Here is a 24,490-nt window from a genome sequence, read left to right on the forward strand (position 1 = left end):
TGAAAAATCTCTATATCGTGTCTACATAAAGCCTTGGATTATTCCATTTAGATTTCTAGAATATTGGTTTCCCTCCCCAGTGTTTATATTTCATATTTGTAGAGATAGTGTAAGTAACCCAGCCTACTACTATAATCACATTAAACAAGTATAGTACAAACAGACCTATTTTTTTGTATGTATTGATGAGACAAGATAAAGCACACTGAGCAAGATGGGGTGAACAGAGAGAAGGGAGAAGCACATGATTTGGATGTGAGTGACTCAACAACACTCATGTGTGGCCTGAAGACGTCGGGCCGTTGACTAGTCTAAGGCTCCGACCTTTCCTGAGTCATCCCCCCCCGGAACGGTCAACAGATCCTCGTATTTCTCCTTCCGACTGACCTGCACAAGTCATCGCTATTGATCATTTTGTAGCACGACGCGTTTGTAATGCGCATAGAAATGTAGCTACTCTCGAGGAATTAGTCCTATACCGTTATCTAGCCGAGTTGTGTTTTGCGCTCATTACATTTTTATGACAAAGTAACTTTTAACTTCGTCTGTGGGTGAGCGGCTAGCAAATAGCAATTCCCAAAGATCCCGGATACAAACGAATCTAGCCTCAGCTCAGGCAGTCACTGCTGATCCTAGCGGTTGATAATGTCCTCTGGTTACATGGTAGGTAAGTGTGTTAAACCCACATGTCTATGGTTTAAATTAAATCAAACATTGTGGTTTGTCATCAACTGTTTTTGAGTAGTTTGCGATTGTAGCTAATTTACGAAGTGTGTTATTGTTGAGACCTAGCCAGCTTGTTTTTCCTCAGACAGCAGACGATTGTGGGTTTGGGTAGGGACTAGGGAGGGACACTTTCCCAGGGTTTTCAGTAATGTTTTCATTGATAATCACGATGAAGAAGAAGAAGCCATAGAAAATATTGTAACTTTGTACGAATGTGTCAGGATTTATTTTCAAGAACTAACTAACTTTCGCCCCATGTACTCTTTAAAAAAAAAATGTGTTTATTATGGGGAAAAACTGTCCTCAGTTCTTGCCATTCTTTCGCCCTAAAATCGGCGACGCGGACAGACATGAGGGATTCTTTTGCTGTCCCTAAAAATACTTTGGTCACTTAGTTAGTGAATATCAAAGAAAAAGTATGTTTCTATGATACACACTTTCTACTATTTAACATTATAACCTTTCCCCAAACATTTTGTTTTAACCTCTTCCCAATCCATTACGCATTCAACCATATATGCAGGCTGTTTCATATAGGTGTGGTTCATATAGGTCTATTTTTAATGTGTGTGGAGAGAGGGAAAACGGTTGGAAACGTTACAGTTAGAGACACAGCTGTGTTAGTGAACAGGGAAGGGAGGGTGCGGTGCATACAGGGACTGGGTTGGCATGTGGTCACAGGGAATTGACAGACTACAGGTTGTCTCATCACTCTGTCCCTGTATATTGTCATTGATAAATGTGCCATAGATGTTCTTTTTCAGGGTATGGGCCAAACAAGGGAGCTGAGGAAAGCCTGAAACAAACCAAATACTGTGAAGGTGTCCAACATTTATTTTCCCATAGCTCAGAGAGGAAGTGTAACCAAGGGATTGAGACCGAAGCAGTTCAATGGATGAAAACATTGCATGGACTGTAGATTGAAAGAGGAAGTACTTCACCCTCTCAGATTTTTGCTTTCCGTCTCTGCTTGTCCAGCCCTTCAGGCCCCTCTGCCTGTTATTTTGTTTCTTGTAAGAGGTGCGTGATAACTTGATGCAGAGATGACAGCAAGACTGTGGAATAAGCAAGAGTGGTAACTGAGAACAGCAGTGACGTGAATTCTTACATCCGTAGGCTACCCACTGGAATATCTAAGTATTAGCTAATCAAGCAACAACAATCCATCTACCTTGGACACAGACTAACAACTATGAGCACTTTCAGACGCTCATGGAGGAAGTGACTGACTCTGCCAGACCGCAATTTGACGAGGATAGTCTCTTTGCCCTTGTGTAGAGTTTAAAGTGTCAGAAGTCCTTCAACATCTGTCACTACAGCCCAACTAAGGGGGAAAAACACATTTCTGCACTGGACTGGTAGAAAGAACTTAGGTGAACCTGTGAGTCTGAATATGGTGCTGCAATGAACTAGGAATCCCCTACTGGAGTTAGTGGGAGGAACTGGAACTGAGGTGAAACCCAGAACTAACCGAGGCCTTAGCACGACAACGGAATGCCATGTACTAAACTGGAAATGCGCTTGATTTAACTGGTAATTATTGCACTTTGGAGGTAACAGAAATAGTTTGTAATATTGGAACTGATCTGGGAAATCAGTAGGAAATTAAATTGCAATGGAAGTGTTTTGAGGATGTTTTCTGTACATCTTCCAATCTGAACTGGTAGCATTTGGGAAGACTGGAAACTGTTCCTGTGGAACGGCATTTATTGGGAGAGGATTACTGAAACCAACAGCACTGTCTGCAGAAATGGCGGGCCCGGGAAAGGACTACAACCATCTCTTCAAACTGCTCATCATTGGAGACTCCAGTCAGTGCATCTTAACTTCCATCTTCATACAAAGTTCCTGTGGTCCCTTAGTGCTTACTTTGTCTGTGTTAAAATAGTGTAATTCAAGTGTAGCTGTGCTGTGACACTGATGTTTAGCGGGCAGGTCATATTTTGTGAGTTGTGATTTAAAGGATTAGGTTACTGTTTAATCTCCTTAGTAACACAGAAAATATCAGTCAGTCTGCTTAATCATTGGGTGATTATGATGAACATGCCTCACTTACTCACCAAGCTTACAGCTCTGATGATTGACGAAGTAGACTTATTTGTTGCCAACTCTTCAGACAATATGATAGATTTTAAAACATTTACCCATGATGTAGTGATATGGCTTGCTGTATGTTGGCTACTTGTAATAGGACAATAAGTAGCCTGACACTGTGTACTCAGAAGTGAATGAAGAAAGGCCTAATCACCTAACCTCTCATACCTGTCTAACCTCTCTGCTCAAGATGTAGGGAAAAGCAGTCTACTACTACGATTTGCAGATAACTCCTTCTCTGGTGAGTTGCTGTTCTCTATCTGGTCAGTGTATATACTATTAAACGATGTGAGTGGTTAGGAACAGTGTTTTCTATATTTTCTTCAAGATTGTGAATGTGTGCATAGCATGTGGTGTGTGTGTGTGTGTGTGTTTCTAACCTCTCTGCTTTGGCCTGCAGGCAGCTACATCACTACAATTGGTGTGGACTTTAAGATCCGTACGGTAGACATAGACGGGGAGCGAGTCAAACTGCAGATCTGGGACACGGCGGGCCAGGAACGCTTCAGGACCATCACTTCAACGTAATCTATCATCTATATTAATGATCTATCTACACGTATAGAAGCTATACAGTCGTGGCCAAAAGTTTTGAGAATGACACATATTCATTTCCACAAAGTTTGCTGTTTCGGTGTCTATTTTTGTCCATGTTACTATGGAGTACTGAAGTATAATTACAAGCATTTCATAAGTGTCAAAAGCTTTTATTGACAATTACATGAAGTTGATGCAAAGAGTCAATATTTGCGGTGTTGACCCTTCTTTTTCAAGACCTCTGCAATCCGCCTTGGCATGCTGTCAATTAACTTCTGGGCCACATCCTGACTGATGGCAGCCCATTCTTGCATAATCAATGCTTGGAGTTTGTCAGAATTTGTGGGGTTTTGTTTGTCCACCTGCCTCTTGAAGATTGACCACAAGTTCTCAATGGGATTAAAGTCTGGGGAGTTTCCTGGCCATGGACCCAAAATATCAATGGTTTGTTCCCTGAGCCACTTAGTTATCACTTTTTCATTATGGCAAGGTTCTCCATCAAGTTGGAAAAGGCATTGTTCGTCACCAAACTGTTCCTGGATGGTTGGGAGAAGTTGCTCTCGGAGGATGTGTTGGTACCATTCTTTATTCATGGCTGTGTTCTTAGGCAAAATTGTGAGTGAGCCCACTCCCTTGGCCGAGAAGCAACCCCACACATGAATGGTCTCCGGATGCTTTACTGTTGACATGATACAGGACTGATGGTGAGCTTCTCCGTACAAGCTTTTTTCCGGATGCCCCAAACAATCGGAAAGGGGATTCATCACAGAAAATGACTTTTCCCCAGTCCTCCGCAGTCCTGTCCCTGTAATTTTGCAGAATATCAGTCTGTCCCTGATGTTTTTCCTGGAGAAAAGTGGCTTCTTTGCTGCCCTTCTTGACACCAGGCCTTCCTCCAAAAGTCTTCGCCTCACTGTGCGTGCAGATTAGAGGTCGACCGATTAATCGGAATGGCCGGTTAATTAGGGCCGATTTCAAGTTTTCATAACAATCGGAAATCTGTATTTTTGGGGCGCCGATTTAAAAAATATATATTATTTTTATACCTTTATTTAACTAGGCAAGTCAGTTAAGAACACATTCTTATTTTCAATGACGGCCTAGGAACGGTGGGTTAACTGCCTTGTTCAGGGGTAGAACGACAGATTTTCACCTTGGGATTCAATCTTGCAACCTTACAGTAAACTAGTCCAACGCTATAACCACCTGCCTCTCGTTGCACTCCACAAGGAGACCGCCAGTTACGCGGATGCAGTAGAAGCCAAGGTAAGTTGCTAGCTAGCATTAAACTTATCTTATAAAAAACAATCAATCAATAATAATCACTAGTTATAACTACACATGGTTGATGATATTACTAGTTTATCTAGCGTGTCCTGCGTTGCATATAATTGTTGCAACGCTGGGGGATGATTTAACAAAAGCGCATTTGCAAAAAAGGCACAATCGTTGGACGACTGTAACTAACCATAAACACCAATGCCTTTCTTAATATCAATACACAGAAGTATATACAGTGCCTTGCGAAAGTATTCGGCCCCCTTGAACTTTGCGACCTTTTGCCACATTTCAGGCTTCAAACATAAAGATATAAAACTGTAATTTTTTGTGAAGAATCAACAACAAGTGGGACAATCATGAAGTGGAACGACATTTATTGGATATTTCAAACTTTTTTAACAAATCAAAAACTGAAAAATTGGGCGTGCAAAATTATTTAGCCCCCTTAAGTTAATACTTTTCGCCACCTTTTGCTGCGATTACAGCTGTAAGTCGCTTGGGGTATGTCTCTATCAGTTTTGCACATCGAGAGACTGAAATTTTTTCCCATTCCTCCTTGGAAAACAGCTCGAGCTCAGTGAGGTTGGATGGAGAGCATTTGTGAACAGCAGTTTTCAGTTCTTTCCACAGATTCTCGATTGGATTCAGGTCTGGACTTTGACTTGGCCATTCTAACACCTGGATATGTTTATTTTTGAACCATTCCATTGTAGATTTTGCTTTATGTTTTGGATCATTGTCTTGTTGGAAGACAAATCTCCGTCCCAGTCTCAGGTCTTTTGCAGACTCCATCAGGTTTTTTTCCAGAATGGTCCTGTATTTGGCTCCATCCATCTTCCCATCAATTTTAACCATCTTCCCTGTCCCTGCTGAAGACAAGTAGGCCCAAACCATGATGCTGCCACCACCATGTTTGACAGTGGGGATGGTGTGTTCAGCTCTGTTGCTTTTACGCCAAACATAACGTTTTGCATTGTTGCCAAAAAGTTCAATTTTGGTTTCATCTGACCAGAGCACCTTCTTCCACATGTTTGGTGTGTCTCCCAGGTGGCTTGTGGCAAACTTTAAACAACACTTTTTATGGATATCTTTAAGAAATGGCTTTCTTCTTGCCACTCTTCCATAAAGGCCAGATTTGTGCAATATACGACTGATTGTTGTCCTATGGACAGAGTCTCCCACCTTAGCTGTAGATCTCTGCAGTTCATCCAGAGTGATCATGGGCCTCTTGGCTGCATCTCTGATCAGTCTTCTCTTTGTATGAGCTGAAAGTTTAGAGGGACGGCCAGGTCTTGGTAGATTTGCAGTGGTCTGATACTCCTTCCATTTCAATATTATCGCTTGCACAGTGCTCCTTGGGATGTTTAAAGCTTGGGAAATCTTTTTGTATCCAAATCCGGCTTTAAACTTCTTCACAACAGTATCTCGGACCTGCCTGGTGTGTTCCTTGTTCTTCATGATGCTCTCTGCGCTTTTAACGGACCTCTGAGACTATCACAGTGCAGGTGCATTTATACGGAGACTTGATTACACACAGGTGGATTGTATTTATCATCATTAGTCATTTAGGTCAACATTGGATCATTCAGAGATCCTCACTGAACTTCTGGAGAGAGTTTGCTGCACTGAAAGTAAAGGGGCTGAATAATTTTGCACGCCCAATTTTTCAGTTTTTGATTTGTTAAAAAAGTTTGAAATATCCAATAAATGTCGTTCCACTTCATGATTGTGTCCCACTTGTTGTTGATTCTTCACAAAAAAATACAGTTTTATATCTTTATGTTTGAAGCCTGAAATGTGGCAAAAGGTCGCAAAGTTCAAGGGGGCCGAATACTTTCGCAAGGCACTGTATTTTTAAACCTGCATATTTAGCTGAAATAAATCCAGGTTAGCAGGCAATATAAACCAGGTGAAATTGTGTCCCTTTTCTTGCGTTCATTGCACGCAGAGTCAGGGTATATGCAACAGTTTGGGCAGCCAGGCTCATTGCAAACTAATTTGCCAGAATTATATGTAATTATGACATAATATTGAAGGTTGTGCAATGCTGTTTTGTCAGCAGCTCTTCGCAAGCACAGTGCTGTTTATGACTTCAAGCCTATCAGCCTAATGGCTGGTGTAACCGATGTGAAATGGCTAGCTAGTTAGCGGGGTGCACGCTAATAGCGTTTCAAATGTCACTCGCTCTGAGACTTGGAGTAGTTATTCCCCTAGGGCCGCGGCTTTTGTGGAGCGATGAGTAGCGCTGCTTCGAGTGTGGCTGTTAGGGGTGAGGTAGGGGTGAGGAGAGGGATGGAAGCTATACTGTTACTTTGGCAAAACTATAGTGCCTATAAGAACTTCCAATAGTCAAAGGTATATGAAATACAAATGGTATATAGAGAAATAGTCCTATAAATACTATACAACCTAAAACCTCTTACCTTGGAATATTGAAGTCTCATGTTAAAAGGAACCACCAAATTTCATATATTCTCATGTTCTGAGTAAGGAACTCAAACGTTAGCTTTTTTACATGGCACATATTGCACTTTTACTTCTCCAACAGTTTGTTTTTGCATTATTTAAACCAAATTGAACGTTACCTTATTTATTTGAGGCTAAATAGATTTTTATTGATGTATTATATTAAGTTAATAAGTGTTCATTCAGTATTGTTGTAATTGTTATTATTACAAATAAATAAATAAAATCGGCTGATTAATCGATATCGGCTTTTAGTGGTCCTCCGATAATTGGTATTGGCGTTGAAAAATCATAGTCGGTCGACCTCTAGTGCAGATGTACTCACACCTGCCTGCTGCCATTCCTGAGCAAGCTCTGTACTGGTGGTGCCCCGATCCCGCAGCTGAATTAACTTTAGGAGACGGTCCTGGCGCTTGCTGGACTTTCTTAGGCGCCCTGAAGCCTTCTTCACAACAATTAAACCGCTCTCTTTGAAGTTCTTATGATCCGATAAATGGTTGATTTAGGTGCAATCTTACTGGCAGCAATATCCTTGCCTGTGAAGCCCTTTATGTGCAAAGCAATGATAACGGCACGTGTTTCCTTGAGGTAACCATGGTTAACAGAGGAAGAACAATGATTCCAATCGCCACCCTCCTTTTGAAGTTTCCAGTCTGTTATTCGAACCTAATCAGCATGACAGAGTAATCTCCAGCCTTGTCCTCGTCAACACTCACACCTGTGTTAACGAGAGAATCACTGACATGATGTCAGCTGGTCCTTTTGTGGCAGGGCTGAAATGCATTGGAAATTTTTTTTGGGGGATTCAGTTCATTTGCATGGCAAAGAGGAACTTTGCAATTAATTGCAATTCATCTGATCACTCTTCATAACATTCTGGAGTATATGCAAATTGTATGATGGCACACTGAGGCAGCAGACTTTGAAAATTAATATTTGTGTATTCTCAACTTTTGGCCACGACTGTACATCAATATATCAATACAAACGCTGTTTATCACCACAGTTGGTTCTGAAACCCACTGTAAGATTTATGCTCAATTTCATATTTGTTCAGTTTTATAGTCAAATCAATGAGACTTTATTTGTCACATGCCGAATACAACCAGTTAAGACCTTACCGTGAAATGCTTACTTACAAGCCCCTATTAACCAACAGTGCAGTTCAAGAAGAGTTAAGAAAATATTTACCAAATAAACTAAAGTAACAATAACGAGGCTATATACAGGGGGTACCGGTACAGAGTCAATGTGCGAGGGCACAGGTTGGTTGAGGTCATTTGTACATGTAGGTAGGGGTGAAGTGACTATGAATAGACAATAAACAGTGAGTAGCAGCAGTGTACAAAACAAATGGGGGGGGCTCAATATAAATAGTCCGGTGGCCATTTGATTAATTATTCAGCAGTCTTATGGCTTGGGGGTAAAAGCTGTTAAGGAGCTTTGTGGTCCTAGATTTGGCTCTCCGGTACCACTTTCTGTGCCGTAGCAGAGAGAACAGTCCATGACTTGAGTGACTGGAGTTTCTGACAATTTTATGGGCTTTCCTCTGACACCGCCTATTATAAAGGTCCTGGATGGCAGGAAGCTTGGTCCCAGTGATGTACTGGGTCGTACGCACTACACTCTGTAGCGCCTTACTGTCAGATGCCGAGCAGTTGCCATACCAGGTGGTTATGCAACCAGTCAGGATGCTCTCGAGGGTGTAGTTGTATAACTTTATGAGGATCTGGGGACCCATGCCGAATGTTTTCAGTCTCCTGAGGGGGGAAAGGTTTTGTTGTGCCCTCTTCATGACTGTCTTGGTGTGTTTGGACCATGATAGTTCTTTGGTGATATGGACACCAAGGAACTTGAAACTTTCGACCTGCTCTACTACAGCCCAGTTGATGAGAATGGGGGCCTGTTCGGCCCGCCATTTCCTGTAGTCCACGATCAGCTCCTTCGTCTTGCTCACATTGAGGGAGAGGAGGTTGTCTTTGCACCGCACTGCCAGTTATCTGACCTCCTCCCTATTGGCTGTCTCATCGTTGTCGGTGATCAGGCCTACCACTGTTGGCATGGCCGATTTAAGAAAAAAAAATATATATATTTTTTTTTAATTAGGGCCAATTTCAAGTTTCCATAACAATAGGTAATTGGCATTTTTGTACCCTGATTACATTGCATTCCACGAGGAAACTGCGTGGCAGGCTGATCACCTGTTATGCGAGTGCAGCTAGGAGCCAAGGTAAGATACTATCTAGCATTAAACTTATCTTATAAAAGACCAATCAATCTTAACATAATCACTAGTTAACTACACATGGTTGATGATATTTCTAGGTTAACTAGCTTGTCCTGTGTTGCATATAGTCAATGCGGTGCCTGTTAATTTATCATCGAATCATGGCCTACGAATCACGGCCAAACAGGTTATGTTTAACAAAAGCGCATTCGCAAAAAAAGCACAATCGTTGCACGAATGTACCTAACCATAAACATCAATGCCTTACTTAAAAACCATAAACATCGATGCCTTTCTTAAAATCGATACACAGAAGTATATATTTTTAAACCTTCATATTTAGTTAATAGAAATTCATGTTAGCAGGCAATATTACCTAGGGAAATTGTCACTTCTCTTGCGTTCATTGCACGCGGAGTCAGGGTATATGCAACAGTTTGGACTGCCTGGCTTTTTGATAACTAATTTGCCAGAATTTTACATAAATAACTTAACATTGAAGGTTGTGCAATGTAACAGCAATATTTAGACTTAGGGTTGCCACCCATTCGATAAAATACGTAATGGTTCCGTATTTCACTGAAAGAATAAACGTTTTGTTTTTGAAATTATAGTTTCTGGATTTGACCATATTAATGGCCTTTATTTTTTATAATTAAGTCTATGATTTCATATTTGATTGAGCGGTGGTTGGCAGCAGCAGACTCGTAAGCATTCTTTCAAACTTTCCTGCATTTGACAGCAGCTCTTAGCAATGCTTGAATCACAGCGCTGTTTATGACTTCAAGCCTATCAACTCCTGAGATTAGGTTGGCAATACTAAAGTGCCTATTAGAATATCCAATAGTCAAAGGTATATGAAATACAAATGGTATAGAGAGAAATAGTCGACGCGTCATAATTCCTATAATAACTACAACCTAAAACTTCTTAACTGGGAATATTGAAGAACTGGGAATATTGAACCACCAGCTTTCATATGTTCTGAGCAAGGAACTTAAACATTAGCTTTTTTACATGGCACATACTGCGCTTTTACTTTCTTCTCCAACACTGTTTTTGCATTATTTATACCAAATTGAGCATGTTTCATTATATATTTGAGACTAAATAGATTTTATGTATTAAGTTAAAATAAATGTTCATTGTTTGTTCAGTATTGTTGTAATTGTCATTATTACAAATATAGATTATATAAATAAATATTTTAAAAACTACCGATTTAATTGGTATCGGCTTTTTTTGGTCCTCCAATAATCGGTATCGTCGTTGAAAAATCATAATCGGTCGACCTCTAATTGATACCAGCCTGGGCAGAGTGCCAACCAACAATAACTATCCCCTGAAAAACAATGTAACGATTTCCCCTTTTTTTTTTTTTTTTTTTTTGTGCATTTTCCAATTAAGAACATTCAAAACAAAAGTGAAAAGATATTAGACAACGATAGGACATAGTGACAGTAACAGACGAGCGTAACAAAAATAAATAATAATAATAATAATTATATAAACATAAAATAAGAAAAAATAATAATAATAACGAGACATTAGATCACCTGCCGTAGGCTACATATTATACATTACGTGTGAAACATTATGTGAGGATTATATATAGATTAAATCAATGAGATGTGGGGGGAGATTCTCCATATAGTCAAAAGGTTGCCAAATTCTGTAAAATGTCTATAACTTATTCCTCAAGCAGTAACTGATTTTCTCCAAAGGGATACAACTATTAACTTCCGATAGCCACATTGCAACTAGCAGGGAGGAATCCAATTTCCATTTCAAGGCAATACATTTCTTGGCGATCGCTAGCAATATTTCTGTTGGCTTTATAGTATGGCTTTGCCTAAGATTGGTGTTAGTAAAGTTACCCAGTAGACAGACCTCCGGGTCTAAAGGGAATGCAACCCCGTGAATTGAGGATATGGTATCGCATACCCCCTGCCAGAAACCGTGTCGTTTTGAACACTGCCAAGTGGAATGGAGGAATGTTCCTTCATCTGAGCCACATCTAAAACATAGGGAGGAGATATCTGGGTTGAACTTGTGCAGTCTAGATGGGGTGATATAGAGCTGATGGAGGAAATTAAACTGGATCAGTCTGTATCTGGAGTGTATGTGGATGTAACACCATCCCTGCATAGGTCACTCCATAGATCCTCATCAAGATCAATACCCAGATCTTTTTCCCATCTAAGTCGGGGTTTATCTAGCCCAGGCAGTGTTAGTCCTGACATAAGAGCATCGTATACACGGGAAATGGTCCTGAACAGTGGTTGGTCTGCGTGGCAGAGTTGTTCAATAGGTGACATCTTAGGTAGGTTCCATTGTCCCTTGAGAGTCACCCTAATAAAGTTTCGTAGTTGTAGGTAGCTAAAGAAGTCCCTGTTAGGCAAGTGGTATTTCTGTTTCAGCTGATCAAAAGACATAAGAACTCCCTCCTCGTAACAATGTTCCAGAAGAGTGATGCCCTTATCAGACCATGGTCTAAAGTTACTATTCTGGAAAAACATAGGGATCTATTGTTCCATAAAGGGGTTTTAGGGGAAAGGAATCCCCCTCGTCCGAACAGCTCATGCAGTTTGCACCATGCCAGGACAGAATGTATGATTAAAGGGTTGTCTGTGATGGTTTTTATAGATTTTCTGTCCCATTTGTAAAACAAATCTGCCCCAGTGTCATCATTTACCTCAAGCTTTTCAATGTTCAACCATGAGGGAGAGGGACCATTTATCCAGGCCAACCCTAGGGGTTTTGCCGTGCCAGATAAACCGTCTGGTCAGCTTGTCGAGAGAGGAAAAAAATGCTGCGGGAACAGGGATAGGGAGAGATTGAAACACATATAGAAATCTGGGCAGGACATTCATTTTAATTACATTGATTCTACCCAGTAGAGTGAGAGGTAAGTCCATCCATTTACAAAGGTCAACCTCCACCTTTGGCAACAAACTGGCCAGATTGAGTTTTATAGAGGTTGTTCAGATTACCATCCACCATTATGCCCAAATATGTGAAGCCCATAGGCGACCATCTAAAAGGAAACTTGTGCTTGATGGTATGATGGTCAAAGACAGACAACGGTAAGATTTCGCTTTTATCAAAATTGACCTTATATCCAGAGACAGAACTATAACACTGTAGTAGGATCTGCAAGTGAGAGAGGGAGTGTTCTGGGTTTGTTAGAAATAAGATAAGGTCGTCCGCAAAGAGTGATAATTTATGGGTATGGGGGCCCACCTCAAAGCCATGTATGTCGGGGCACGTTCTAATAGCCTCAGCCAACGAGGGCATGGCGAGGGCAAAGATGGCGAGGGCAAAGAGGTGGGGGCTAATTGGGCAACCTTGTCTGTTCCCCCTATAAAGAGGGAAAGAGGAGGAAGTAATCCCATTGGTAGCAATCCTAGCTTTAGGAGATCTGTAGAGTGATTTTATCAAATTTACAAACACGGTACCTAAACCGAACTTTTCCAAGACGCGAAAGAGGTATGGCCATTCAACCCTATCAAAGGCCTTTTCAGCGTCGAGGGAGACTGCGACACTAGGTATTTTGTTTTTGTTAGCAAGGTGAATTATATCAAAGAACCTTCTGAGATTATTGGAGGACAATCTATTAATTATGAAGCCAGTCTGATCTGTGTTGACCAATAGGGGAAGACATGACTCCAGTCTCTTAGATAGCATCTTGGTGACCAGTTTACAATCTGTGTTAAGGAGAGAGATTGGTCTATAGGAGGCGCACTTTAGCGGGTTTTTCCCTTTCTTGTGGATTACAGTAATCACTGCTTGAGAGAAGGACTCTGGAAAGCAGTTGTCTTCTCTGGCTTTTTTAAGTACCTCCATAAGGTAGGGGACCAACAGCTCCCTAAATTCTTTATAGAACTCTGGAGGGAAGCCATCCTCCCCAGGAGACTTATTAGAAGGTAAGGATTTAATGGCCTCCAACAATTCAGGAACTGAAAAGTGTTCACTCAGGCGCTCGCTGTCTTCCCCTGACAGGCATGGGAGGTTGAGAGAGGAGAGAAAGGAGTCGATCTCTGATAGATCATCGCTTGATTGGGAAGTGTAGAGGTCTTCATAGTATTTCTTAAAAGTATTATTAATTTCAGTAGGGTCGAAAGATATCTCATTAAGAGTTTCTATGGCATTAATTGTCCTCTTACTGCTTTCAGTTGCCATGCCAATACTTTGTGAGCTTTCTCTCCAAGCTTGTAATAACGCTGTTTTGATTTAGTGATGGCCCTCTCAGCTTGATATGTGTTCAGAATATTATATTTAAGTTTTTTATTTACCAAAAGCCTGTATAGATCTTGTCGGGCCTCTTTGGTAGGTTCTCTCTAGCTCTGAGATTTCAGAGTCAAGGGCACTCAGTTCCGCACCGTGTTTTTTCTTCAGCCCTTTAGTATAGGAAATAATCTGTCCCCTCAGATAGGCCTTCAATGTGTCCCAAAGAATGAAGCTGTCAGGAGCAGAGGGTTTGTTTGTCAAAGTAAAAATATTGATCTGCTCTTTGATGAATGCACAAAATTCAGGTTGCTTTAGGAGTGTAGAATTTAGTCTCTATCTATATGCTCCATTTACCTTGGTAGGAATGGAGATTGATAATACCAGAGGAGAATGGTCACTAAGCAATCTGGGGAGATACTCGACATCTAACACTCTATGAAACAGTTGTGCCGAAAGTAAAAAGTTATCTATGCGTGTGGGTGTGAATAAAAAGAGTAGTCCCTATCCTGTGGGTGCAACTGTCTCCAGATGTCTAGTAAATTGAGATCTTTCATGAATGACATGGTGAGCTTGCTGGCTTTGGTAAGAAGTGAGGGTTTATCAGAAGACCTATCAAGAACTGTATCTAAGCAAAAATTTAAATCTCCTCCAACCAGTAGCAATCCTGGTGGTGCTTGAGCAACCTGAAGGAAGACATTCTGAATAAACATATGGTCATCAAAGTTAGGAGCATAAATATTCAATAGGGTCCAAGACTCTGAAAACATATGCCCCTGCACCAAAACAAACCTACCAGAGGGATCAGAGATGGTGTTGTTTACGCAGAAGGGGATGTGTCTACTTATCAAAATTGCAGTTCCTCTTGCTTTGGAGTTAAAAGAGGATGCAAAAACTTGTCCTACCCATTCCCTCTTCAATTTCTTGTGTTCACTGGCTGTAAGATGTGTTTCTTGTAAAAACACAATGTCAGCCTTTAATTTCTTACGGTATGTATAGACTCTTTTCCTTTTAATCGGGCTGTTAAGACCTTTTACGTTGAATGTGATATATTTTAGTGGATTAAGCATAGGTTGGGTTTCAAATATGTAACTGAATAAAAATCTATCATATGCAGATAATTAGGAAATGTTTCAACTTTGGTTTGAGCACAAAAGTGACCTGTGTGTCTCTTTAGGAAGGAAACAATAAACATAGAAAAAAGGAAGAAAAAAATAATAAAAATCCCACCCAACCCGATTGTCAGACTAAAACAACAATCCCAACAATCAAACATGAATACACTTGTAGAGATTACGTTGCTGCTCGCTTTCCATCTTGCTCTTACTAGCTAAAACTTGGCGTAAACTAAAACCTGCGAGCTCTCTAAGTTGAAAACAAACGTTGCGAATAGATATTTATGACTGAATATTTACTGCCCACGGTAAGGGATGCTTGAGTCTCTTTTCGAAAGATTAACATAAATGAGGGGGAAAGCAGTGGGCCTAAGCCCACTTATTGCTTCGCCCAGTAGATAACGATTTCCTCTTTTATACAGTAGTCTTTACAATCCTTTGCTATTTTCCCCTTTCTTCCTGTTCCCCTACCAGGTATTACAGAAATACCCACGGTGTGATTATTGTTTATGACGTCACCAACCCAGAGTCGTTTGTGAACGTGAAGAGGTGGCTTAATGAGATCACTCAGAACTGTGACAACGTCTGTAAGATCCTAGGTGAGTTTGGTGTGCTGAGGTGATGTGATGGAGGAAGATTAAAGTAGATGGCAAGATAGATTGGATGAATGGATATTCACTAAAAATGACTTTTGACTTCCAGTCCAATGTGTTAATGTTATGGCTGATTGTGAACTGATAGACACACATCATATATCCCAAAAGTATGTGGACACCCTTTCAAATTAGTGGATTCGGCTATTTCAGCCACACCGTTGCTGACAGGTGTATAAAATCGAGCACACCGTCATGCAATCTCCATAGACAAACATTGTCAGTAGAATGGCCTTACTGAAGTGCTCTGTGACTTTCAATGTGGCACCGTCATTGGATGCCACCTATCCAACAAGTCAGTTCGTCAAATTTCTGCCCTGCTAGAGCTTCCCCAGTCAACTCAAAGTGCTGTTATTGTGAAGTGGAAACGTCTAGGAGCAACAACGGCTCAGCCGCGAAGTGGTAGGCCACACAAGCTCACAGAATGGGACCGCCGAGTACTGGACCCCGTAAAAATCATCTGTCCTCGGTTGCAACACTCACTACCGAGTTCCAAATTGACTCTGGAAACAACGTCCACAGAGTAACTGTTTGTCGGGAGCTTCATGAAATGGGTTTCCATGGCCGAGCAGCCACACACAATGCGCAATGCCAAGTGGTGTAAAGCTCGCCACCATTGGACTCTGGAGCAGTTGAAACTCGTTCTCTGGAGTTCTGAATCCCGCTTCAACATCTGGCAGTCCGACAGACAAATCTGGGTTTGGGGGATGTCAGGATAACTCTACCTGCCCCAATACATAGTGCCAACTAAAGTTAGGTGGAGGAGGAATAATGGTCTGGGAATGTTTTTCATGGTTTGGGCTAGGCCCCTTAGCTCCAGTGAAATGAAATCTTAATGCTACAGCATACAATGACATTCTAGACGATTCTATGCTTCCAACTTTGTGGCAACAGTTTGGGGTAGGCCCTTTCCTGTTTCGTCATGACAATTACCCCGTGCACAAAGCGAGGTAAATACAGAAATGGTTTGTCGAGATTGGTGTGGAAGAACTTGATTGGCCTGCACAGAGCCCTGACCTCAACCCCATAGAACACCTTTGGGATGAATTGGAACACCAACTGCGAGCCATGCCTAATCGCTCAACATCAGTGCCCAACCTCACTAATGCTATTGTGGCTGAATGGAAGCAAGTCCCCGCAATAATGTTCCATCATCTAGTGGAAAGACTTCCCATAAGAGTGGAGGCTGTTATAGCAGATTTGGCATGATTTTGTAATGAGATGTTTGATGTGCAGGTGTCCACATACATTTGGTCATGTAGTGCTGTCCAAAACAACATCTTTCATTCATCCCCACTTCTCTCTCTCGCCCTCTCTCAGTGGGGAACAAGAATGACGACCCCTCCAAGAAGCAGGTGGACTCCCAGGATGCAATGCATTTCGGGGAGTCGGTGGGCGTCCGGGTATTTGAGACGAGTGCCAAAGAAAATATCAACGTTGAAGAGGTGAGCCAGGCAGTCATGTTCCAAACCCAGGGTGTACCTCATTCACTTCCTCCTAGTAATAAAATAAAATTAGTCAGCTCCGTCAAAATAAAAATAAGCCTCAAATATCCAGGATGTCTTTGGGAAAGCTGAGCTTGAGACCTGATATGTCTCTCACAGGGAATTTTCAGTTTATTTAGCTTTTTTTTATGGAAAAAAAAAAAGTACACTGCTATCAGAAGCCATGACATCATTTTCTGGACTTTTCCATACTGTTTAAAGGCAGAGTCAACTTAGTGTATTTAAACTTCTGACCCACTGGAATTGTGATACAGTGAATTATAAGTGAAATAATCTGTCTGTAAACAATTGTTGGGAAAATGACTTGTCATGCACAAAGTAGACGTCCTAACCATCTTGCAAAAACTAGTTTGTTAACAAGACATTTTGGAGTGGTTTTAATGACTCCAACTTTATGTATCGTGGTGTGTATGTATTTTACAGTCATTGCCCTGTTTTGCTCCTTTGTCTTCTACCTCTCCTGCTCCTCCCCTCTTTCTCCCCCTCTCCTTCCCTCTCTCAGATGTTTATGGCTTTCACTCACATGGTCCTTCGGACAAAGAAGCAGAGTCAGAGTCGTGCAGAGAGAGAGCGGGAACGAGAGAAGGAAACGGTTGACATCAACTCTCACAGACACAGAGAGAGGAGGAAGAGGGGGAAGAAGTGTTGCTGAGGGAGAAAGGGAGGAGATTTTCTAAGAACAGGACAGACCAATGGAGAGTCGAGCATCCAAAGTCTGTCTGCGCTCATGTGGAAAGAGCCAGGACATTACATGTTGACATTGCACTGAGTCAAGATTACAAGAGGTTAAGGACAGAGAACCACTGTTACGTGCCGAATTTTTACCCTAGCAGTTATTTTTTATGAATGTATATTAATGTCATTTTATCATTAAAAAGGAAACTGGATCCCCAAAGTGTCAAACTGTTATTAAAACCCCTAATTTAGGAAATACACTAATGACTTCAAGTGACTAGAGTGATGCATCTGTCTTATTTGTAATGAAAAAGACTGTCGTGACAAATATAATGTCTAAATAAACTGAGCAATAAAGTCAATCTGTGTGCTTTTTATATGCAATATACCATTCCTAAAACCTATTCAGTATTTCAATGCTGAACCCCATTACACTCTTGTTTACCGTTTTTTTTTTTTTTTTTGTCTGGTAAATTAACACAAGATTCCCAAGTGTGTGTGTGATACACATTGTCTAGTATATCCATCCCTTAAAGTCAGTTTGTGCCAGTGCTTCAATGTTGACAATTAGGGCACTTGCCTACTTACGGGAAAAAAAAGTAAAAGGCATAAAACCATGTGAAGACAAACTTGGGTTATGTCCAATATCACAACACTTTGAATTTGTTTTTAAAAGGCCCATATATAGAAAATTCCATGGGAGAGGCTTAGCTCCAGAAAGATACATGTATTATTACTTTGGTATCTCCAAACTTAATGTATTTAAGACATCAACATTCACTATTCCAGGCCGGCAGATGCCGATATTGAGTCGTTTCATCTCACTGTCCAAAGGGTATGTATGCAGCCGACTCTACACTTGTCTCCCCCGTGAATCGGTTCATATATAAAACATTCTGCATTCAGGCTGCAAAAGCGTTGATTTCTTCCTTAACTCAATGTAATGGCAACACAGGAAATATGCATACTTTATGAAACACCATTTCCCACCAACATATTAGACTGGCTAAATGCTAGTCCCGGATGTTGCGTATCACGTTCAGCCAATCAAGTTGCAGCAGTCTGTTATTTACTCTTGGTCTGAATGCTGTACACAATGTCAGGAAGTAGCATTAGCCACCCTTGAATGGAGGTGGAAAATTCTGTTTCATGAAGAAAGTATGCATATTTTCCCTGTTTTTTCCCCCGACTTATCACCATTAAATTGAGTTATGGAGAGTAGTCGACACTTTTGCAGCCTGAATACATTCCCTATGGACGGTAAGATGAAACGACTCAATATCACCATCTGCAGGCCTTTGGGCTACTATACCATTAGTTTATTTGCAAAGCCATGGGTGATACAAAATAGACAGATCTATTGTAATGCAAGACTATGGTAATTGGTTTCTTTTTTTACACAACTATGCATTTTGTGCCTGTGTAACACCAATGTTCAGTAACTATTTACTCAATTATCTTGAATGCACCCCTGGTTGCTCAAGCGGTTTGAGAAACACTCTTTTCACTCCACTTTGGTACGGAATTACTTTTATGTAGCAGGTTAGGATAATTATCATGCAGGTTTGGAGACAGAGGTTAAGGTTAGGAAAAGGGTTTGGGTAAGTGAAAATGCTCTCCTAACCTGCTATGAAGGTTTAGCGAGCATGGAGAGGCCAGAGATAGCCATACTAGTAAATTGAGCTGGGGCGGACTTGCATTTTACCCACACCAGCCCACATCACTGCAAGTGCCGCCAACTCACACCCCATATACACCCTCCTTAGACACAGGCAGTAGTGCTGACACAACATTGGCAGTACAGTACAGCGTTTCTCAACCATTTCTGTACCAGTGACTGACGAGACATGGTCCTCCTCTTTTTTAACCAGCCCATGTTTAAAACAAATACAATATGTAAAAGCACCACTGGAAATACAACTCACCACTTTGCCTCTGCTCTAGCCATTTTGTTTGCCTCCCTGTTGTGCTGTCGATCTGTCTCAGCATCTTCTCTGCTGTCACTCTGTGCTTCATCTTGTTCTCTGTCTGTCTGCTTAAGCCTTCCACATTATAAAAGCCAAGCTAATGACTTAGGCTATATTGCAAATTAGTGCCTGTCATATGTGTTCTCCTGAATCAACACCTACTATAAGTGTTCATTACTATTACAGGGCTCTACATTTTCCCCTGGTGTCACTGGTGGCACTAACCTTTACAGTTGGTTGCACCAGCCCATGATTTAGTCAGACTCAAATCATGAGTAATTATCTTAGAAAGTAATTGTGGATTGACAATTAGACTATAGTTGCTAATTTACTGTCAAAATAGGACCAGAATTTCCAGATATATATTTTTTGAATGAAGATTAATTACATACATCTTTATATGGATCTAATATCATAGGCTAATTAATTTGGGGAAGAGGATGTGGAAAACTCAAAACACATTAACTAGATCGTTAACTGTAACTTCACTGAACAAAAGTATAAATGCAACATGCAACAATTTCAAAGATTTTACTGAGTTACAGTTCATATAAGGAAATCAGTCAATTGAAATAATTGCGTTAGGCCATAATCTATGGATTTCACATGACTGGGAATATAGATATGCATCTGTTGGTCACAGATACCTTTTAAAAAATGTAGAGGCATGTAACAGAAAACCAGTCCGTATCTGGTGTGACCACCATTTGCCTCATGCAGCGCGACACATCTCCTTCACATAGAGTTGATCAGGCTCTTGATTGTGACCTGTGAAATGTTGTCCCACTGGCTGTGTGAAGTTGCTGAATATTGGCGGGAACTGGAACACGCTGTCGTACACGTTGATCCAGAGCATCCCAAACGTGCTCAATGGGGCTGTTCATTTTCATGCTGAAACATGAGGTGATGGCGTCATGGTATCTCTGTGCATTCAAATTGCCATCGATAAAATGCATTTGTGTTTGTTGTCCGTAGCTTATGCCTGCCCATACCATAGCCCCACTGCCTCAATGGGGCACTCTGTTCACAAAGTTGACATCAGCAAACGGCTTGCCCACACAACATCATGAATATGCCCGGTACAGTTGAAACTGGAATTAATCGGTGAAGAGCACACTTCTCCAGCGTGCTAGTGGCCATCAAAGGTGAGCATTTGCCCACAAGTAGTCCATTAAGATGCAGAACTCCAGTCAGGTCAAGACCCTGGTGAGGACGATGGGCACACGATGAGCACACAGATGGGCTTCCCTTGAACGGTTTCCTAAAAGTTTGTATCTTTGGTTGTGCAAACCCAGATTCATCAGCTGTCTGGGTGGCTGGTCTCAAACGATCCCGCATGTGAAGAAGCCGGATGTGGAGGTCCTGGGCTGGTGCAGTTACACATGGTCTTTAGTTGTGAGGCCAGTTGGACGTACTGCCAAATTCTGTAAAAAACTGCACATTTTAAAGTGGCCTTTTATTGTCCCCAGCACAAGGTGCACTTGTATCTTGGCAAAGGAGCAATGCTCACTAACAAGGATGTAAACAAAATTCTAGAGGAATAAGCTTTTTGTGCGTATGGAACATTATTTTATTTCAGCTCATGAAACATGGGGCCAATACTTTACACTGTTTGTTAATATTTCTTTGCCACCTGCTAGTAGCCATGTGCATCAGTAAGTGTAATGTCCTAAAAAAATCTCTCTCCATTGAATACAGGCGGTTGATGTTAACAACCCTCTATCGAAATATTCCAAAAAGTATTACAATAATGAGACATATCCTCCAATCCAAAGAAAGGATAGGCGGGAGCTAGACTGGCCGCCATGCTGCTTTGTGGAAAACGATTCCCATTGTTAAGGTGGAAAGACATGTATCTTGTCAGTACATCCATAATTTGCAGTCAAAACTTGATCACATGATTTTTGTAAAGATCATGCAGTCGACATGTACTAAGTGGCCACGACCATGGTGGTGGCAGCATCATGCTGTGGGGATGTTTTTCAGCTGCAGTGTCTAAGCAGTCCAAGAAGCTAGATATCATTATATCTGCAGCCGAGAAGTTTTTGGGGTTCCAAGACTTTACGGCAGAAGCACTGCAAGGACTATTGTCTCTAGGAAATGTCCCACCCTCACAGGAGTCTTCGGAACCTGATTGGAATTATTATTATTTTTTTTTTTTACAGAAAAACACATTGATTTTGTTTACTTAATTTATTTTTTGATAGTTTGTATGATATTGATACATTTTTTACCCATATTTTTTGGTCTTCATTTTTGGGATCATTATTATCCACCTGCACAGTAGGTGGTGAAATACAATTGTTGTGAACACCATTATATCATAGAAGAAGAAGAAAGTAGTCCCTCCCATCAAAGGAGTCATCTCAGGGGTGATGACTGATGTTCAGGTTGAATACCTGAAGAGAATTCCTGGTGTGGTTGGTGCCGTCGTCTGACCCGTTAGGTAATTGGGGAAAAAGAAGAGTCTGTAGGTCCTTTTGTTTTTTGACAAATAGCAAATACCTACGCATGTGAAGCTTGGATATAAAAGGTATACTGTAAGAGCTTTCGTCCCCAAAACACTGCAGTGTAAGAATTTAAAGGATTTGGCCATGTTTCAAGTGTGCACAGATGGACAGAGTATATTTGAACGGTGTGTAGAAGGATGACGGTGTTGCAATTGTGGTGGGAATCAGGATCCCGAGATCCTGGAGTGCACTGTAAGGGTGAAGGAGACCGAGGTGGCAAAAGTTAGAGCAGTCAATCGAATCTCCTATGCGGACCAGATTAAAATAATTGAGAAAACAAGTGATGCTAGTGAAAAAGTGGATTTTGTGGCGTTCATTGCCACAGTTATAAACTGTACGGCACAAGTCTCAAAGAAGTCTAAGAAACTGGACATTTTTGTGGCTGCAGCAAAAACGTTTTTGCGCAGGAAGACCCGCCCTCCCAGGTTCCCCTTGAGCCTGTGTAGTGATCAGATGTGTTTTATTTATTTTTAACTGAAAAGTTGTTTGATTTAGTTTAGTTTATTTATTTATTTATTGGTCATTTTGTAGTTTTTTTGCAGGGTATTTAGTTCCATTTTTGGTAATCCTGTTTCCATCCCGCATAGTAGTTGGCGGGATACACATTACATTGTGCGATCGCCAATATACCATAGACGAAGTAGAACAGGCGTTGTGCTGAAAATCTCACCCCTGCTAGAATTCTCCTTCCCTTCGCGTTCTTCATTGCTGCGACTTGCTTGCCAGTTGAAATTTCTGCTCTTCACTCAGTTTTCGGTTTGGGTATTTGTTTCAAGTGTATGTGGCGGTTCTAGCTTGTATAGCGCTAAATCCGCTACTGTTTTGTATTAGTCTATAAATAAATCTATTTGCCAAAATGTGTCATCTCTCCCATGTCTTATTCGACTAGTATATTTGAAAGTGTAATGATAATAATTCAGCCATAGTTGTTCTGAAATGTGTATTGCTTGCCAACGATTTACTCCCTCTGTTTAATATAACACACATACATGTTGTTCTATAGAAAGTATTTGACTAGCCACAAAATTAAGGAAATTACAAGGTGGGGAGAATTCTGGCAAGGGGGAGATTTTCAGTCACAACACCGGTCGGTGGAACGAAGATGGCCGCTGAAAGCGAGTGAGTTTGTTGATGAGAGCGTGTAGGTAGAGAAAATGTGTCAACTATTTATATAATACGTTAATTCATATTCAATACCATTTACTTAAATGTATATTCAAATGATATGTACGTTGTAGATTGTGGTTAGCTAGCAATGGGTCGCTAGCTTGCTAGTTTACTAACGTTAGCTACACCCAAGTTAACCAACAACACGGCTGAGTGCAGGGGATGATGCAGCCAGGCATCATCTTGCAAGCAAACTGTTTTTCAACATTGTAATTTACTAAAGATATGACATACAGTGGTAGTTAGCTGACATACATTTAGGAAAATACATTAAGCTTTTATCTGATTGAACCAGAATCTGTCTTTAAAGGAGACGTTGAACGTGGCAGGAGAATTTTCATGTTCAACGTCTCCTGTAAAACCAGATTATGGTTCAGTGCTTGGTCGTTCCATGTCATTTCAGCAAGTCATGACACCAACCATCTCAGATTGTTCTGAAATAATTTCCGTAGTTAGAAACCTATAACATTAGCATTCTTGACACATTATTTTGATTAAATGTAATTTGATCTCTGATAAATTAATAAGCTAACTGATTACACCCAAATTGGCCATGTAAATGTATAGAATTCATAATACCCAATAAATGTAGTACCTAATGTAACAGTATAACTTTAGTCGGTCCCCTCGCCGGGCTCGAACCAGGGACCCTATGCACACATCAACAACTGACACCCACGAAGAAGCGTTACCCATCGTTCCACAAAAGCAGCAGCTCTCGCAGTGCAATGGGAACCACTACTTCAAGGGCTCAAAGTGAGTGATGTCACCGATTAAAAAGCTATTAGCCGCACCACCGCTAACCAGCTAGCCATTTCACATCGGTTACACTAACATCCGATTTTGACCAAACTTTTTTTCTAACATCGAGTAAGGCATGAAGAATACAAGGAAATGGTCAAATGCCAGCCATGGACCCCTCAGCACCAAACCCACCACAACAAGGAGTGTGACAAGTAGTATGGAGCTGCCCACCCAATTTTACCTACCTCATCCCCATACTGTTTATATTTATTTACTTTTCTGCTCTTTTGCACACCAATATCTCTACCTGTACATGACCATCTGATAATTTATCACTCCAGTGTTAATCTGCAAAATTGTAATTATTCGCCTACCTCCTCATGACTTTTGCACACAATGTATATAGACTCTCTTTTTTTTCTACTGTGTTATTGACTTGTTAATTGTTTACTCCATGTGTAACTCTGTGTTGTCTGTTCACACTGCTATGCTTTATCTTGGCCAGGTCGCAGTTGCAAATGAGAACTTGTTCTCAACTAGCCTACCTGGTTAAATAAAGGTGAAATAAAAAATATATTGTTTCTTTGTCTTATGTA

The 24,490-nt window shown here is 40.9% G+C and overlaps 1 protein-coding gene and 1 long non-coding RNA gene across 6 annotated transcripts; both read left to right on the forward strand.

The window, feature by feature from the left end:
- Positions 1-212: 212 nt before the first annotated feature.
- LOC110521898 (ras-related protein Rab-35) lies at positions 213-17,868 on the forward strand. 5 transcript variants are annotated; one of them, XM_021599844.2, is made up of 8 exons: positions 214-667; positions 1,477-2,259; positions 2,394-2,537; positions 3,011-3,061; positions 3,221-3,344; positions 15,148-15,272; positions 16,647-16,771; positions 17,334-17,868. In XM_021599844.2, the coding sequence occupies exons 3-8, from the start codon at positions 2,477-2,479 to the stop codon at positions 17,481-17,483; spliced, it is 636 nt and encodes a 211-aa protein (XP_021455519.1). In that variant the 5' UTR covers positions 214-667; positions 1,477-2,259; positions 2,394-2,476; the 3' UTR covers positions 17,484-17,868. The 5 variants fall into 5 exon arrangements, with proteins under 5 accessions (XP_021455522.1, XP_021455519.1, XP_021455521.1 ...); XM_021599846.2 differs by having other exon boundaries at positions 1,491-2,259; XM_021599845.2 differs by having other exon boundaries at positions 214-663.
- A 3,821-nt stretch (positions 17,869-21,689) lies between these two features.
- On the forward strand, positions 21,690-24,200 carry LOC118945806. The gene is made up of 2 exons (XR_005040953.1): positions 21,690-23,906; positions 24,026-24,200. It is a non-coding gene; the product is annotated as an uncharacterized LOC118945806 (long non-coding RNA).
- The last annotated feature ends 290 nt before the right edge of the window (positions 24,201-24,490 follow it).

This window comes from Oncorhynchus mykiss, chromosome 30, assembly GCF_013265735.2.
Source record: "Oncorhynchus mykiss isolate Arlee chromosome 30, USDA_OmykA_1.1, whole genome shotgun sequence".
Taxonomy (NCBI): domain Eukaryota; kingdom Metazoa; phylum Chordata; class Actinopteri; order Salmoniformes; family Salmonidae; genus Oncorhynchus; species Oncorhynchus mykiss.

Coding starts and splice junctions, on each gene's coding strand:
- LOC110521898 (XM_021599844.2), top strand. CDS start 2,477: ATGGCGGGCCCGGGAAAGGACTACAACCATCTCTTCAAACTGCTCATC. Junction 2,538..3,010: donor GCTCATCATTGGAGACTCCA/GTCAGTGCATCT, acceptor TCTCTGCTCAAG/ATGTAGGGAAAAGCAGTCTA. Junction 16,772..17,333: donor AAAATATCAACGTTGAAGAG/GTGAGCCAGGCA, acceptor TCCCTCTCTCAG/ATGTTTATGGCTTTCACTCA.